Here is a 16327-nt window from a genome sequence, read left to right on the forward strand (position 1 = left end):
ATAGTTAGTCTACATGCAAAATTTCATGCATACATTCGATCGTCTCGTTTTTGTTGCTGTGAAAGAACTTCAACAACTTCTAATGTTTGTTTTTTTTTACATGCGTGTATGTGAATGTAAGTATGTGTATACGTACCGTTCATGTGAATATGTGTTTGTTTACTACGGTATTTGATATTTAACGTTTTAAAAATGTTAAATTTATATTCTCTATGTAAACTTTTAATATATTTATAACAGTACCCCGTAAATAACTTTGATATATGATCTTTTTAATTCAATATAAATTATGATATCCACTAAAAGACTGGTTGGTGGTCTTATGTTTTTGCTAGCTTCTTCAGTTATGATCTCAATTTTATTAGCATTATCGACCATATCAAACTGTTCGCAAGATTATTCCAGATCTGAGCATGATGATGAATTATCTTGGAATACACATCGACTTGCTGTCATTGTACCATTTAGAGACAGATTTGAAGAGCTGCTACAGTTTGCGCCTCATATTCATAAATTTCTGAACGCACAGAAGATTACACATACTATATATGTAATTAATCAAGTAGATAAACTGCGTTTCAATCGCGCATCTTTAATAAATGTCGGCTACCTTTTGAGCAGTCAGGAATGTGATTACTTGGTTATGCACGATGTTGATCTTTTGCCATTAAATCCCAAGTTGAGTTATGCTTTCCCTGAAAATGGACCGTTTCATGTGGCTTCGCCAAAATTTCATCCCAAATACCATTATTCTACATTTGTTGGTGGTATTCTTCTTCTTACAAAAACACAATTTGAACTTGTTAATGGTTTATCAAACAAATATTGGGGTTGGGGTTTAGAAGATGATGAATTTTATGCTAGAATGAAGGAAGCAAAGTTTAATATCAGCCGTCCTAAGAATATAAACACTGGTGTGCGCAACACATTCAGACATCTTCATGATAATGCAACTCGAAAAAGAGATACTGCTCGACTTTTTAATCAGAAAGAAGCAACAAGAAAGAGAGATCGTTTCACTGGCCTTAGTAATGTACAATATGAATTGGTATCAACACATCACCTTGTGATAGATAATGCACCCATTATTTTGCATAATGTGAAGCTGATTTGTAATCATACTCTTACTCCTTGGTGTGAATATAAAACTGTAAATTCAAAGAAGACTTGATATTTGTTTAATAGGGTAATTGGATAAATCATTTTAGTTGGAAAATTATGCTCCTTATTTTAACTGTGAAAAGCTTGTGAATAATGTTATGTTTTTTTTTTAATAAGAAACATGAAAGAAAAATCATTAAATTGTTCTTACTGACATTCAGCATACACTGGTTTCTTCCCACCACCTTGTGATATATTATGCATCCATTATTTTACATAATGTGAAATTGATTTGTGATCACAATTTAGTGATGTGATAATTAAACTGGGAATCTGATGTAACTTTGTGGTTCATTTAAAAGTGTGATTAAATAAGTCATTATCGGAAAAATATTGTGTTTAATTATAAAAATTTGGTAGTTAAATAAAACTAGAAGAAAAACATACATAGCTTGAGAAATGAGTTTGTATTTAAACTTTTATTTCTATTCATCTTGTGTTTGATTGTGTATTTCGATTAATTTTATGAGTATATTATTCTATAAAATATTCACGTCAACAGTATTAAGTAGAAAAGGAACATTTAAATATATGCAGATCTTTAAGGTATTATTTATCCTATGGATACTGATCTGGTTTCATAGAATAAATTATTTTTCAGAACCTTTAATACTTTATTATAAATATGATATTATTCTTTAATATTTATATGTAATAATGTGTTTTTCTGATGTAAAATTATAATAATAATCCTCGAGCAAGCAAGTCGGAACAATTTCTAATCAGTTAAGACATTGCTCTCTTTACAGTTTTGGTATACTTTCTTTGTTTATAAATAGATTTATTTTAAGTGGTAAAAGCTGTTAGTGCATTCTTCCACTTACCATGTACCTGTTTATGTAATATTTTTTAGCATGCTTACTCAAGGATTAAAATAACTGCAGTTTTTATTTATTTATTTATTTTTATTTTTGTATATATATATATATATATATATATATATATATATATATATATATTAAATTCTTGAAATGGAAGAGAATTATTTATAATGTTGAATATGAGTTATCCAAAGCATGAGAATAAATAGTTGAATTACTTTGTATATGTTATGCATTTATATGTGAGTTAAATTGACGAGAAAACAGGGAATAAAATAGCAAAATATAATTTTATAAGATATAAGAATGATTTATAAGAGATATAAGTTAATTATTATATAAGATGTATAAATTAATACTTTTAATGAAAAATAATAAGTATGATTGGCAATTTTATTAGAATTTAGGTAACTCCTTGCATAGTATCAGGTTTAGAAATGCTAAATTTTGCATAAGAACCTTTATCAGCTAATTAAATATAACATCTTTAAACAGCTGAAAGGAGTTGAAATTGATCCTTTTTTTTTTTTTTTTTTTTTTTTTTTTTTTTTTTTTTTTTTTTTTAGTTAGCTACATGTACTCTTGTTGATCATTTCAAGTCATCAGAAGTCTTTTTACTATTTCTCATTGTTCTGTTCCATATCCCCCCAGTACTAATAGTCATAATATTGTTTTCTTTATATAACATCACTATATAGGCTATTTTAGGGTATTTATACCCTGACCACATAAAAAGTTAATTTTGCAATTATTTAAATAATTATATCCTGTCTCATTCATTATAAATCATGTTTTAAATAACTGTAAAAAAACCCCAATCTGTCCTACTTACACTGACGAGCCCTGACCACATAAAAAATTTATTTTGTAATTATTTAAAAAATTATGCCCTGTTTCATTCATTATAAATCATGTTTTAAATAACTGTAAAAACCCCCCAAACTGCCCTACTTACACTGACAAGCCAGAACATTATGACCATCCCCACATTTTTCAGTTCTTCAATGAATTCTGGATGATGTGAGGGGCACGGGATTAAGTGGGAATAGTATTTAACTGCTGGCTGGAGAAGGTTAGAAATCATTCTTGCACTTACTTTTGCGAGTGATAGAAAAGTTGATTGTAATGGTCCAAAGACTCAGAACAAGTATCTCTGAAGCTGAATTATACCTAATATTGTGATATAAAAATAATTATTTAAAATTATAATATATGAGAAAACGTACCATTTTTAATTGTATAATGTTGATATTTTGCTTGAATGTCTGGATGTAAGTACAGTAATGTCTTTTACTGTGCATATTAATTATGCACTGGGTAATATGTAGTTGTATATATGTTTGAACCATGAAATTAAGAAGAAAATAGTACTGCTCGGAGTAGCCATTGCTTCTTGACCATTGGAAAACTCATTTGGTATATTCTGCAGATAAGTTCCTCTACTTTGCTCATTTTACTTGCTTTATCAAATTGTTATTTACATGTAACGATCTGCATTTTTCGCTGTTCAAAACATGTTAGGTAAAACATGTTTTTCCCTCATAATATTGAAGTACTTTGTAAACTTTTCATGCATAGGTTCTAGAAGCATGAGTGACTTACAGTAAATATAAAATATACGGCTATTAATAAATGCAATTAAGTAGTAATAATAAGCATTATGTAGTGATGTCAAAGTAATTGGTTTCATTTCATGCTATTTAAATACAGATGGATAATTAAATTAAAAGTGGTAACGTCAAAATTTTATAAAAATATGACTTTTAGGCTATGAATAATGAAAATTATGAAAAATGTAATTTCTTTGAAAATCCTCTGACTGGTAAATAATTAAAACCAAAATGGATGCAAATATCTTAGTTTATTAAAAAATTCTTCATCTGTTGAATAACCTGAATGCATCTGATGAATTCAAATGGCATTTTTATCACAAATTTCACATTCAAATTACTCTAAATAATCTTTTCAACTCTTTCATCCAAAATATTACGCTCATAAATAATACTTTTAAATTTTCATATGGCATTTTTATCACAAATTTCACATTCAAATTACTCTAAATAATCTTTTCAACTCTTTCATCCAAAATATTACGCTCATAAATAATACTTTTAAATTTTCATATAAGCATATTAAATGTTTTCTATAGCTATAAGGCATCTTAATAAAATAATAACACTTCAGAAATTTATTCCTTGCTCTTAGTCAAACAAAACATAACAAATATATATAAAAAATCTGATTAAAAGTGCTGTTTATCAACATTGTTCAGGCTTAATGTGAATTTTATCAGAAATTCAAAAATTTAAATTTTGTAACAAATTCATTTACATTATGTAAGCTCTGTTTTCCCTTCCCTTTATTGAAATGTTTGTTCTGAAATACACTACGCTAAAAAATTTTATGTATAAAGAAATTTGAAGTTTTCTAAGAAACAATATTCTTTTTAAGTAGCCTTTTCTTTATGTATAATATAGCAGCTTTCATGCAGAAAAAATTAAAAGAAATTTTTTCTAAAAAAGTGAAGAAAAAAAAATTTGTCCTTAAAATTTTGAAAGAAAAATTAAAAAAAAATTCAAATTTTCAAAGTTTATTCTAGATTACAAAGTAATAATATAAAATGGGGAGAAATTAAATTCATTTTTGAAAACTTCAAATAATATTTCAAGAATATTTTACAATGTATTTTATGATCACGAGTCATTAAAGTGTGAAATCCAGCCATCCAGTAACTGAAATGACCTATTATCCAGACCTTCCAAGAAACTTCTCTTTTTTCCCTCTTCACATAGTGTAGGAATACATAATATGATACACAATTGGAAACAAGTATGCCATAAATTCATTTTTGTTTTGATTAGCTGAATTTGTTTTTACAGAAAAGCTTCATTATCCACTCATAATAATATTTAATCTTCCTGCTTGTTGTTTCAGCTTTAAACACTTGCCGACTAATGCATAATTTTCAGTTTAAGCTTTCGAATGGTTGTGAGAGACAGCATTATTCTATGTTATAGCTAGCACTGTACATAATATGTGAACCTCGAATACCAATGTTTGGAGTCGAATGTAGCATATACTGGTTTTCTTTTGTTGGTGCTCCAGGGTAGAAGGAAAACAAATTATGTTCCAATTAATTCAGCTAGCTAGCACTGCAAATTCATAACAACAGATCAAATTGCTCTGATCAAATCAATGATTTGATCCAGCTTGTTATTTTGTTCAGTCTATTGTTATTACTGTTATCTTATGAAAATTAAAGTTTTAGCAAAACATTTTTGTTTTTACTCTTCTCTTGAAACTTTATATCCATCAATCAGCCAGTGATTATCAGAATTTTGCATGCACTGAAAATGCATATATAAAGGTAGCCTTTTTTAAATTGATGCAGGAATAACACTGTTCTAGAATTCTTGAAGTATTTTTATGTTATACATTATCCTACATTGAAAATGCAGCACCAGGAAGGAGTGGCCCAAAAATTTTGCAGATTTCAGAATAGATGCACGTCAAATAATGTGAATGCTGTGAAATGTGCAGCTCTCCAGTACACGTTAAAGAAGATATAAAGAAAGGAACTTGCAGAATGTTCAATTTTTGTGTTTGTCTGGTCACTATGAGAACATCCTGGTTCAAGACACCCTGGATGTTCCCATATTGACCAGAACCATTTGCTGTTCATTGGTGGTTAGTGGCCTGCACTCATGGCATCCTTTAAGAAGACTGTCATTGACCCCACATAATAGATGCTAACATTTGCAATGGTGCCGGGCTCAAGCAATGTGGACAATGGAATGGCACAGGGTCATGTTCTAAGATGGGTCACGCTTCTGTTCCTCCAATGCTAATTGCCGCATATGAATGTGACATTGACCTGGAGACAGGTACAATCTGGCAGCAATAGTGGAACACCCCACTGCGTGACAGTAGGGCATCATGGCTTGGGGTGTAATTATATACAATTCTACGTCACCTCTAGTTCATATTTAGGGCACTGTGATGGCCCAACGATATGTGGGTGATGTGCTGTGGCTGATGACATTCCCCTACCTTCAGGGAGTGCCCAATGCTCTTTATCAGCTTGATAACACCCAACCACACTCTGCTCGCATCAGCTAATGTGCGTTCCAAGATGTACAGAGGCTTCTCTGGCAACCAGTCTCTCCTAATCTCTTATCAATCGAACACATTAGGAATGTGATTGGACACCATTTGCAGACCCTGCCACTGCCACGTTCAGAAGACAAACTATGGCAAATGGTTCTCAGGGAATGGAGATCCATTCCTCAGGACACCATTCATAGTCTCACTGATTGTGCGTAAACGTGCTGCTTCCTGTATTGCCATCTAAGGTGGTTCTACAAATGCAATTTTTGAAGCTATTTCGGTCTAGAAATTGAGCAGTCAGAGGGTTAATAGAATATGTGGGGAAAAGGTTAAATGAAAATGGTATAGCTATGACAATGCCTTAACCATAAATAAATTAAAAGATAACAAAAACCTGTATTTAGGGCACTGTGACAGCCAACGATATGTGGATGATGTGCTGTGGCTGATGACATTCCCCTGCCTTCAGGGAGTGCCCAGTGCTCTTTATCAGCTTGATAACACCCAACCACACTCTGCTCACATCAGCTAATGTGCTGTGCAAGGTGTACATTTTAAATATTGCCACCAGCAGTGAAGAAATTAATTAAGAGATTATTGAAATTGAAAAGATTTCAAATGATTACTTAATGAGAATTCTTAACACTGCAATTAAAGGACTCGAGTGAAACTTTGTAACTGAATAAGAAATTATACAGTCAAAAGTCGCTAATTCGGACACCCATAATCCGGACCTCAAAGCTACAAACTTTCTGCGCATGCGTCGCATTGACCTTTACGGCTGCAAATATGCGTGTGCGCATGCACAAAATACATTTACACATGTGCGTTTAACGTATAACGGATGGTATAAGCAAGCTAAAATTATCTAATTCAGTTAATGTTGCAGATTGTGTTGTTTCTTAATCTTCGAATTGGATCCGGCTTGTTATTTTTTGCAGACTGTTAGACCAATTATGTCAAAAAGAATTTCCGATTCTGGAGCTACCAAAGGATCTACAAAGCGAAAGCATGTTTCGATGTCTATGAAACAAAAATTGGAATTGCGGCAAAAAAATGGATAAAGGCATATCCTTTGTTTCTCTAACCATTCCAAAATCTGTTTATCGATTTCACGCTGCTCTGTGGGGGGGGGGACATTGTGGTACACAATGAACTGGAAGTTGATCTGTCAGCACTATCCTCATCTTCAGGGCAGATGTTTCTATTTTATTAATTATAATTCCTTACTAAATGTAGTATTTCATCTCGATGTACTTCGTCTTTGATATCATTTAAATCAAATTCCTTGTCATTATAATTCGCTTCCGATAGCGAAGAAAGTGACAGAGGTTATTGAAAAGGAAAACATTTCGATTGACAAATTAGTCAGGATTCTCAACACAGCAATTATAGGACTTGAACAGCAGAACTTTGTAACTGAACAAGAAATTATGTCTGTTTATAGAATTAAAGAGAATGTATTATCACATAAAAAACGAAACAACTTACATTGAAAGAAATGTTTAGTAAAGTAAACAAATAAATATTAAGCTTTTTTTTTTTTTTTTTTTTTTTTTTTTTTTTGTAAATTTTGATACCCTTTAGATCATAATTGTTCTTTATTTCATAAATTATAGTTTCATATTTTTAATTTTATAATTTCTGCATGCCATCCTACCAGATTTAAACTGATGATCTATAATCCGGAATTGCCAAAGTCCCGATGAGTCCGGATTAACGACATTTGACTGTATTATCTCTGTAAAATTAAAGAGAAAGTATTAATACATACAGTCAAAAGTCTTTAATACGGAATGATCTATAATCCGGACCTTAAAGCAAACTTTCTGCGCATGCGTCAACACATTATGCATTGATGCATGCGCATGATACCTTTACACATGTGCGTAATACGTTTGCACATGCACAATTAATGTATAACGCATGGTATAAGCTAAGCTAAAATTACCTAGTTATCTATTTCAGTTAATATTGCGGATTGCGTTGTTCCTTAATCTTCTAATTGGATCCGGCTTATTATTCTTTTGCAGACTGTTAGAGCAATTTTATAAAAGTAAGCTTGAACTTTCGATTATGTCAAAAAGAATTTCCGATTCTGGAGCTACCAAAGGATCTACAAAGCAAAAGCGTGTTTCGATGTCTATCAAACAAAAAGTGGAATTGCGGCAAAAAAATGGATAAAGGCATATCCTTTGTTTCTCTAACCATTCGGAAATCTGTTTATCAGTTTCACGCTGCTCTGTGGGGGGATGGAGACATTGAGGTACACAATGAACTGGAAGTTGATCTGTCAGCACTATCCTCATCTTCAGGACAGATGTTTTTATTTTATTAATTATAATTCCTTACTAAATGTAGTATTTCATCTCGATGTACTTCGTCTTTGATATGATTTAAATCAAATTCCTCATCTTTGTAAATGTCACGAATACATATCAAATAGTTTTCTGGTTGTAATTTTCTAATTTCGACTATGCATAATGTGTGCTTTATGCATGCACCCATTGAAAGAAATGTTTAATAAAGTAAACAAATAAATATGAAGCTTTTTTTTTTTTTTTTTTTTTTTTGTAAATATTGATACCCTTTAGATCATAATTGCTCTTTATTTCATAAATTACAGTTTCATATTTTTTATTTTATAATTTCTGCATGCCATCTTACCAGATTTAAATTGATGATCTATAACCTGGAAAAACCAATAATCTGGAATCGCAGAAGTCCCGACGAGCCGGATTAAAGACTTTTGACTGTATATTGAAATTGCTTAACTTATGTTGATGAAAAATGTTTAATGAAGCAAAACAAATGTTGACTTTACCACTCGCTCTTGTAATTTGGTCTCCTTTAGATCATAAATACTTTATTATTTCTCGAAAAGCCCTTTGATATTTTTAATTTTATAATTTCTGCATGTAGTCTTGCTGTATATAAATTGATTATCTTAAATCAAGAATCACTGAAGTCCCAATGGTTCCAGTCGAACTTTGTACTGTATAATATAAAGATCTGTTAATTTTACTTCTGGAATTTTACACGTGTAACAAAATTATTTGCTCAAAAGTTAATGAATTGAAATACTAAAAATTTAATTCTTTATAATATTAAGTATCCTTACTCAGAGTCTTATTTTGCCTAGTGTTATTTTTAAAAATTAAAATATGGCTACAAAAAAGTTAACATTAATTATAAATAATTTAAAATTGCATAGTTAAAATTCTTGTTTCCATATTGTGACAATCTTGCAATAATTACATGAGGTATCTTAAAGTAAATATATATTTGAAAATAAAAAATTTTATTTTGCCATTTAAATAATTTTCAATCATTATATCTTCTATCATTATATATAATCATTATATTATAGTATATTTCAATCATTATATTATACATTTTGTAATCTTCAGGCAGACTTTAGTACAAAAACAATGAAGTCTAAAAAACTCTTAACACAAAAGAAAGTAGCAGCAATATGAATGCTAAGGAAAAGGTAAATCACTTTATATATAAAACTGAATATGACTGGGAAAGCATAAATTGTTAGCTTTTGATACTACAGTTCTCTTTTATCATATAGTAGCCGAAGAGCAAATCTGGTTTTATTTTAGGTTTAAAAAATATATATACTATATATCAAACTTTTTGTTCATTGTAATTCTGACATCTATAGCATTCAACTAAAATAAGAGAATGGAAGAAGTCACCAAAAGAAAAAGACTATAGGATGAAATCTGAACATGCAGCTTTTTTCCAGTCTCTAATTCCATTCCTTTTTCTTCTTGTCTGCATGAGTCAGACCTATATATTTGTTTAAATACAGAAAGTACTTGTTTGCAACAGACAAATTTCAGCATTGTAGGTTTTTTTGTTTGTTTTTGTTTCCTTAATATTTTTTAATTAAATTTCTTAATATTTTTTAGAATAACTTTTAATTAGTTACTTTCTTGTTACCTATGTATAAATATTTCTTTAAAATAAATGTATTATGCGTTTATGTAATGCAATGTTCTCATTATTTTATTTGTGCTTAATTTTGAAGTCAAATTAATATGTCTACTCTATAGCCTACTGTATTGTGCATTTAAAATTTGTCCTTAACTTTGTATTGGAACCTTTGTTTAAATATATATGTGAAAACATAAATAATAAACTAATTATTTTGTTACTCCTGAATAAAAATAAATGACATAAGAAAATTCTATGTGTAATATATGTGCATACTATTAAAATTTGATTAAATATTAATAAATATTTTAGACTGGCATTTTGATAAGGTTTTTTTCTCTAAATCTCCTCCATTATTCTGTTTATTTTACAAAGAAATCTTTATTTTCTTCATTATACTTTTTTGAAAAAAGCACTTTATTGATGATATTAATAAACTTGAGATTGAATTTTATGTAATTAATATGCTATTAAAATGTTTTATTTGTGAGATGAAAGTTTTTAATTATGTTTTTATTTTTTAAAATTTCAATATGTTAATTTAAATTAATTTGTTTAAAAGCTGTTAATTAAAATATTCTTTTATAATATATTTTTTAGCATAAAATAATGCTGCAATTTATATATTGATAAGTGAATACATACGCATTTCTTTCACCATTTTTTTAATACTTCACTTTTAATTGAATTTTGTGTTTAAATTTGCTTTAGTCCTAATTAATTGCTGCAGTATGATTTCTAAATCCCTACTCAAAGTTTGGTAATTTAGATCAAATATTACTAAAAATGTGAAATAAGAATTAAAGTACTTTTTTTACATCTCTTGTATAAATATTTTGTGTTAATGATATTTATGCATATCAATCATGCATATTGAATGTTATGTATACTATAATAAATTATTCTAAAAGTATTGATATACACTTATATTAAAATCATGAAAAGTAACCAGAAAGATAAAAAAGTAGAGGAATTAGAAATCATTATTTTTAATGTTGATGATTTTTATTGGCAAGCCCATAAAACTAATTATTTTTCTTTTTTTCAGTATTCACATTTCAATTATATTTTTTATTTTATTATTTATTTTGCACAAGTAGTGATAAGTATCTAACAAGTTATGACACTGTTGATTTTATATATATGTTTAATCTAATGGTCCTGTACTTGCTTTTCAAGTAAGCTTTATAAAGTTAAGTCTGTTTTATTTATTTTCATAAAAATATGTTAAATTTTTCATAGACTAAAATAGTTTTTTTAACAGCAAAGGCAAATTTATGTGTTGAGAATTAAAAAAGTCTTTTAAACTTGGCATCAACAGTAGGCTTGACAGTCAACTAATTCATTGATATTCTTTAAATTAGCATCTTTTTGTTTCCCCAGAGAAAGAATGATTTCCTTCTGCCAATCGCATTAAAATTCCTTTCAACTCTGTTGATGTCCTCCAACTGGCCAAACTTTTTATATATGTCCAAAAATATTTTTATAAACATCTTAATCTTGCACACATGCATTTGGAAATTTTTGCAAGCAGCTGAGGCTGTATATTTAAAGAAAAAGAATCCATGTTAAAGGTAGCTAGGGTTTTTAGGAATCATAATTAATTCTTTCTCATGACATTATTGGAAACTTTGAGATTTTTAGTTAAAGGATGGGTTAAAATAAGCAGAATCTTTTTTTAATTTGACTTAATTTTTTTTCTAATTGAAAAGATTTCAAATAAAGGTTCTGTGTGCTTTCAGACATACTTTGACATATTTCTTGCTAAATTGGAAGCAATATTTCGCTCTGAAAAGGTCCCCAATGGTTTTATTCCTTAGAGAAAATTATTTCTCATTTCTTCTTGAAATGTAAATTTGATATGTTTCTGTCATGTATTTTAATTGTACTCTTGATATATTTTATAAAGAATACGATTTTAAATTCAGAAGAAAAGCATATATATTTATATCATTTTTCTTATAAGTTACTTGTAACAAATAAAGCAAACATAAAATAAAAAAATAATTTATTTAATTTATCATTTGTGATTATATTTATAAAATATAGTTTTATTGATTGCCTGAGAGATCAGTATTCCCTTACATTTTCCAGTTTGTGTTTGAATTATAGTTTCAGTTTGTGAAACCAAGGTTAGAAAAATGACACAAAAGACATTATTAAATGTCAGTTGGTTGAATATTTACTGCAATAAAAGAAATTACATTATAAAAGCAAATGTTTCTGTTTTTATAAAATAAAACCTTTGTTGTTATAAATCATAGTTACTTTTTTATGTTCCACTCCTCCCAGTTTATTGAAAATTTTCCAGGTTTTGATATTGTGTAAAGATTGGTTATTATTTATATTTTTAGACATAATAATTCTTTTATTATGCATTAAAAGATTGATATTACATTATTCAAGGGATTCCACTGCTTTCAAGTCTATAAGAAACTTATACTGTTATATTCTGTGGGATCAAATTAAGACTTATGAACGTGGTCTGTACTAGAAAATAATTGATATTAAGTAATTAACTGAAAAAATTGAGCTATAAGCTGAAATTGAACTTAATGCATTTGAAAATCTTGGAATGTGTAAATGAAAGTGCTAATAGAATTGAGAGGTGTTTTTCATTTAAAAAATGGGAGTTGTTGATCTATCTGTTAAATGTTAATTACATGCATTTATTAAAAATGATTATGTGTTATAAAATTTATAACACAGCAGTAAGAAAAGCTTTGCAGATTAGTAATCATAAATAAAATTTTCATGCTTAATAATGCAAATCTGTGAAATGCTCTGTTATTAATATCTTTTAATTGATTTTGATTATATATGTGAGGTAAAAATGCAGATTAATAATTATCATACAATTTATGTTAAGAATATATGTACTAGATTGATCTTATTATATTTTATGAAAATAAAACTCGATAAACTTTTAGTAAAAATGAAATTGTAATTTTTTTTAATTGGCTATTATTTTATCTCACAGTCTTTTTTGTGGGGCTATGGAAAGTGGTGTGTTGTTTTTAACTATTTCATTGTGAATTTAAATGTGTATCATAATCACATAATACTGTTTTTCTCAAACTTGTGGCATATATTCATACAGCTGCAGACCATTGTGACCTATCTTCTTAAGTTGCTCTGAAAAAAACAAAAGAAAGCAAAGTTTTAGAAGAAAATAATGAAATAATAATAAATATATATATTTGTAAAAAATTAATTAAAATTATAAATAAATCTTTATAACTTTATAAAAAAAATAAAAACATTTTGTAACCGATCAAAAATTGTTTTAAGACTCGTACTTTTGGAGCTGCTGTCATGTTGTATTTTTTCCATTTAAAACTGCAGATTGTGCTAATTCACGCATTTTTAAAAGAACTGTGTATTATTTTCATTTTTTAATATTTATGTTATAGGTATTATCATTTGTTTTAGATTAGGAAGACATGAACAAATCAAAATCAAAAAGTAAATTTAATAGAAGAGAAAAGTCGAATCGCAACAGGGAAAGAAGTTTTAAAGCTTCTGAAGAACAAAATGTGGAAGACTGCTTTAGTGAACTGAGTGTTCAAGAGACAGGTAAGTCTGAACCATTTAAAATATAATGTTGTTACGTATGTAGTAATATCTATAATAAGTGATATGTAAATGTAGTAATATGGCTATTAAATTTATACGACTCCTCACAAACATATATTATGTATACCAAGTTAAACTGCTATTTTGCATTTAATTGTCCAACATTGTATTATTTTATTTTTTATTTTATGTATTTATTTATTTTGATAATGCTGTGGTATAAATGATAAAATATATGTCAATTCTTCAGAATTATCAGATCATAAAGGGAAAATATTTTACATTTGCTTGTTTCATAAATTGACGTTTTGGACGCAGACTTTGTATTCTGAAGTTACAAAACCTTTTAGTTGGGGTAAGAAAATTCCTTCATCAATTTCTCCATATAAATAAGCTGTTCGAATATCCATTTGATGTTATCATCACATCATACTCAATGTGAGGAATGTATATATATAGAATTACAATTAATTATAAATGAAAAAGTTTCAGTATAATCAGTTCCATACTTTTGTGAACATTCTTTTGGCAGCAGATCTAACCTTATACCAATGAACAGTGTTGTCCACCTTTTACTTAATTTAGAACACTCCTTTGCAGCTAACAGCTTTTCAGTTTTCTAATAGGTAGATTTATTCTCAAGTGTTGTTTTTAGCTAATTTATCTTTCAGCGCTGCTTTCCATTTTCTGCATCAGATCTTGATAAAACTTCTTCTACAGCTTCTGGGTCTGCAAAATACTCAGAGTTCACTAAAGTAGCACATTTTTGCAGACAGACTTTGCTTGATCTGCCCATTCTGTTTTCAAAAACTCAAGTCTCCTTCTCTTTCATAGCTTACATGTCGAATTTCATTTTCTTCAATGTCTGCTTTCCCTTCATTGAACATTTCAGTATTCTTATTGCTTCTTAATTTCTTGTTCAAAAATGGAACTCCATAAATTATTTTTTTGTTAGCTTTTGAGTTTTCCTGACTAAGTTTTAGTTTTTAATAGTTTTCTTCCAGACCAAATTTCTTCAGCTCATTTGGATTTACTTTAAGCGGGATATTAATTGTGTATGGTAGCAGCTGTAGATACTATTTTTGCTCATGATTCCTGGAGCAAGTTTGACTTAAATAATAGACATCTGGCCATTTTAGTTAGGGTACAGCTGGTTTGATTTGCAACTCTGTTTTGTGGAAGTCTGTACTTGACTGAGAACTGGCATTTCGTGCCTTCCCTTTCCAGAAATTGGTTTAAGTTATGGTTTATGAATACCAGTGATTTTTCTTTTTGGAGAATTTTAATTTGTTTAGTCTCTTTTTCTGCCTGTAATTGTTACTTTTTATATGCTTGAAGGGCTTTTTAACTTTTTCATAAGGCATATACAGTAGTTTTTCATGACTTGTCATCTATGAATGTTATGAAATATCTTGTACCATATAAGGATGTGACTTTCATTGGATCATAAATATCTGCCTAGTTTGATAAAGATAACATAACTTGTTTACATTTTATGCACATTCTGCAGCATAAAGATTCATTATTACATTTTGGAATCTTTTGACTCTGTAGTACTATCATTTTAAAATATAATGCTTTAAAATCTGCTAAATTCAAGTGACCACAACTTTTGTGCAATAACTTCAGTTTAATACTTTGAGTATTCGTATTAAATTGTACAAAATTTGAAACTTCATGTAAGTCTCTTTGATTTGCAACATACAGCTCATTTTGCTCTGTTGCTTGCGAAACAGCATGTTTATCTTTAACATATGCATAGGTATTTATAAAATAAACATTATATTTATGTTGCATCATCACTAAGTGAACTGAAATTAAGCTCATTTTTAGCCTGGGAATGTATAGTATATCATTTAATATTATATGCAATGCAACTAAATTGCTACTTGTATAATCTTAAAACATCTGGACAATTTCTGATATTTCTGGATTTTAGAACATTAGTTTAAATCTACTAAGGTAACATGTAGACATGGCAAGATTTTGGCTTCACTTGAATTGTTTAGGTCAGATTTTAAAAAAATGCTAACACCCCATCAGTGAGGCCAAGGCAGATGTCAGAGTTTAGGTGCAGTAAAAAGTTTAGAATTTAAAGGAGCACCAAACAATAAAAATAAGGCATGACTTTTTTTTTTTTTTTTAATTTAGGAAAGGAATTAGGAATTAAGGGATGGAAAAATTTTCATAATTTAGAATGTTACCAGGCCACAGATTTTAAGACTTGCAGAGATTTCACTAAGTGCAGAATGCATAGGGCTAGACCTATGCATTCTGCACTTAGTGAATATGAGATATGCAAAATCACATGTTGCCAATCATCATGGACGGCGATGCACAGAGTGCAGAATGTATAGGGCTGGTCACAACCATTCAAAAGCTGAAAGTGCGATCAGTTAATGCTTTGGTATTGGCCATGGTGCAACTTTCTAGCCAGCAGGTGTTGAAAGTGGCATCTCAGTTTGTTCACAGAAAAATCATACATACCTCACTTCCTTTTGTTATTATATTCTGCATTCCTAGACTCTCTAAAGGGTATTTTTTAAAATTATTTTACGTTATTTTATTTATTTATTTATTTTGGTTGGGGTTCCAAAATTCCAGATATTAGATCATTCCAGACTTTGGAGGATCATATTTCAGACTTTGTACTGTATATTGTGTTCATGCTTCTTATAGGGGGAAATTTGTTTATTAAATTTAAGAGTGCTTAT

The 16327-nt window shown here is 29.0% G+C and overlaps 2 protein-coding genes across 2 annotated transcripts in view; both read left to right on the plus strand.

Moving 5' to 3' along the window:
* The first annotated feature begins 122 nt into the window (after positions 1–122).
* beta4GalT7 (beta-1,4-galactosyltransferase 7) lies at positions 123–13607 on the plus strand. Its single transcript, XM_035355026.2, has 2 exons — positions 123–1186; positions 13470–13607. Exon 1 carries the CDS (start codon positions 290–292, stop codon positions 1169–1171), a length of 882 nt encoding a protein of 293 aa, XP_035210917.2. The 5' UTR covers positions 123–289; the 3' UTR covers positions 1172–1186; positions 13470–13607.
* LOC118179900 (18S rRNA aminocarboxypropyltransferase) overlaps positions 13481–16327 on the plus strand; it is a 40684-nt gene continuing 37837 nt past the window's right edge. Inside the window, exon 1 of the mRNA XM_085817051.1 lies at positions 13481–13613. Coding sequence (XP_085673177.1) covers positions 13481–13613 — 133 coding nt within the window. The remainder of the gene's footprint in view (positions 13614–16327) is intronic.

This window comes from Stegodyphus dumicola, chromosome 5, assembly GCF_044657685.1.
Source record: "Stegodyphus dumicola isolate Sdum_Otavi_A_Nest chromosome 5, ASM4465768v1".
Lineage (NCBI taxonomy): Eukaryota > Metazoa > Arthropoda > Arachnida > Araneae > Eresidae > Stegodyphus > Stegodyphus dumicola.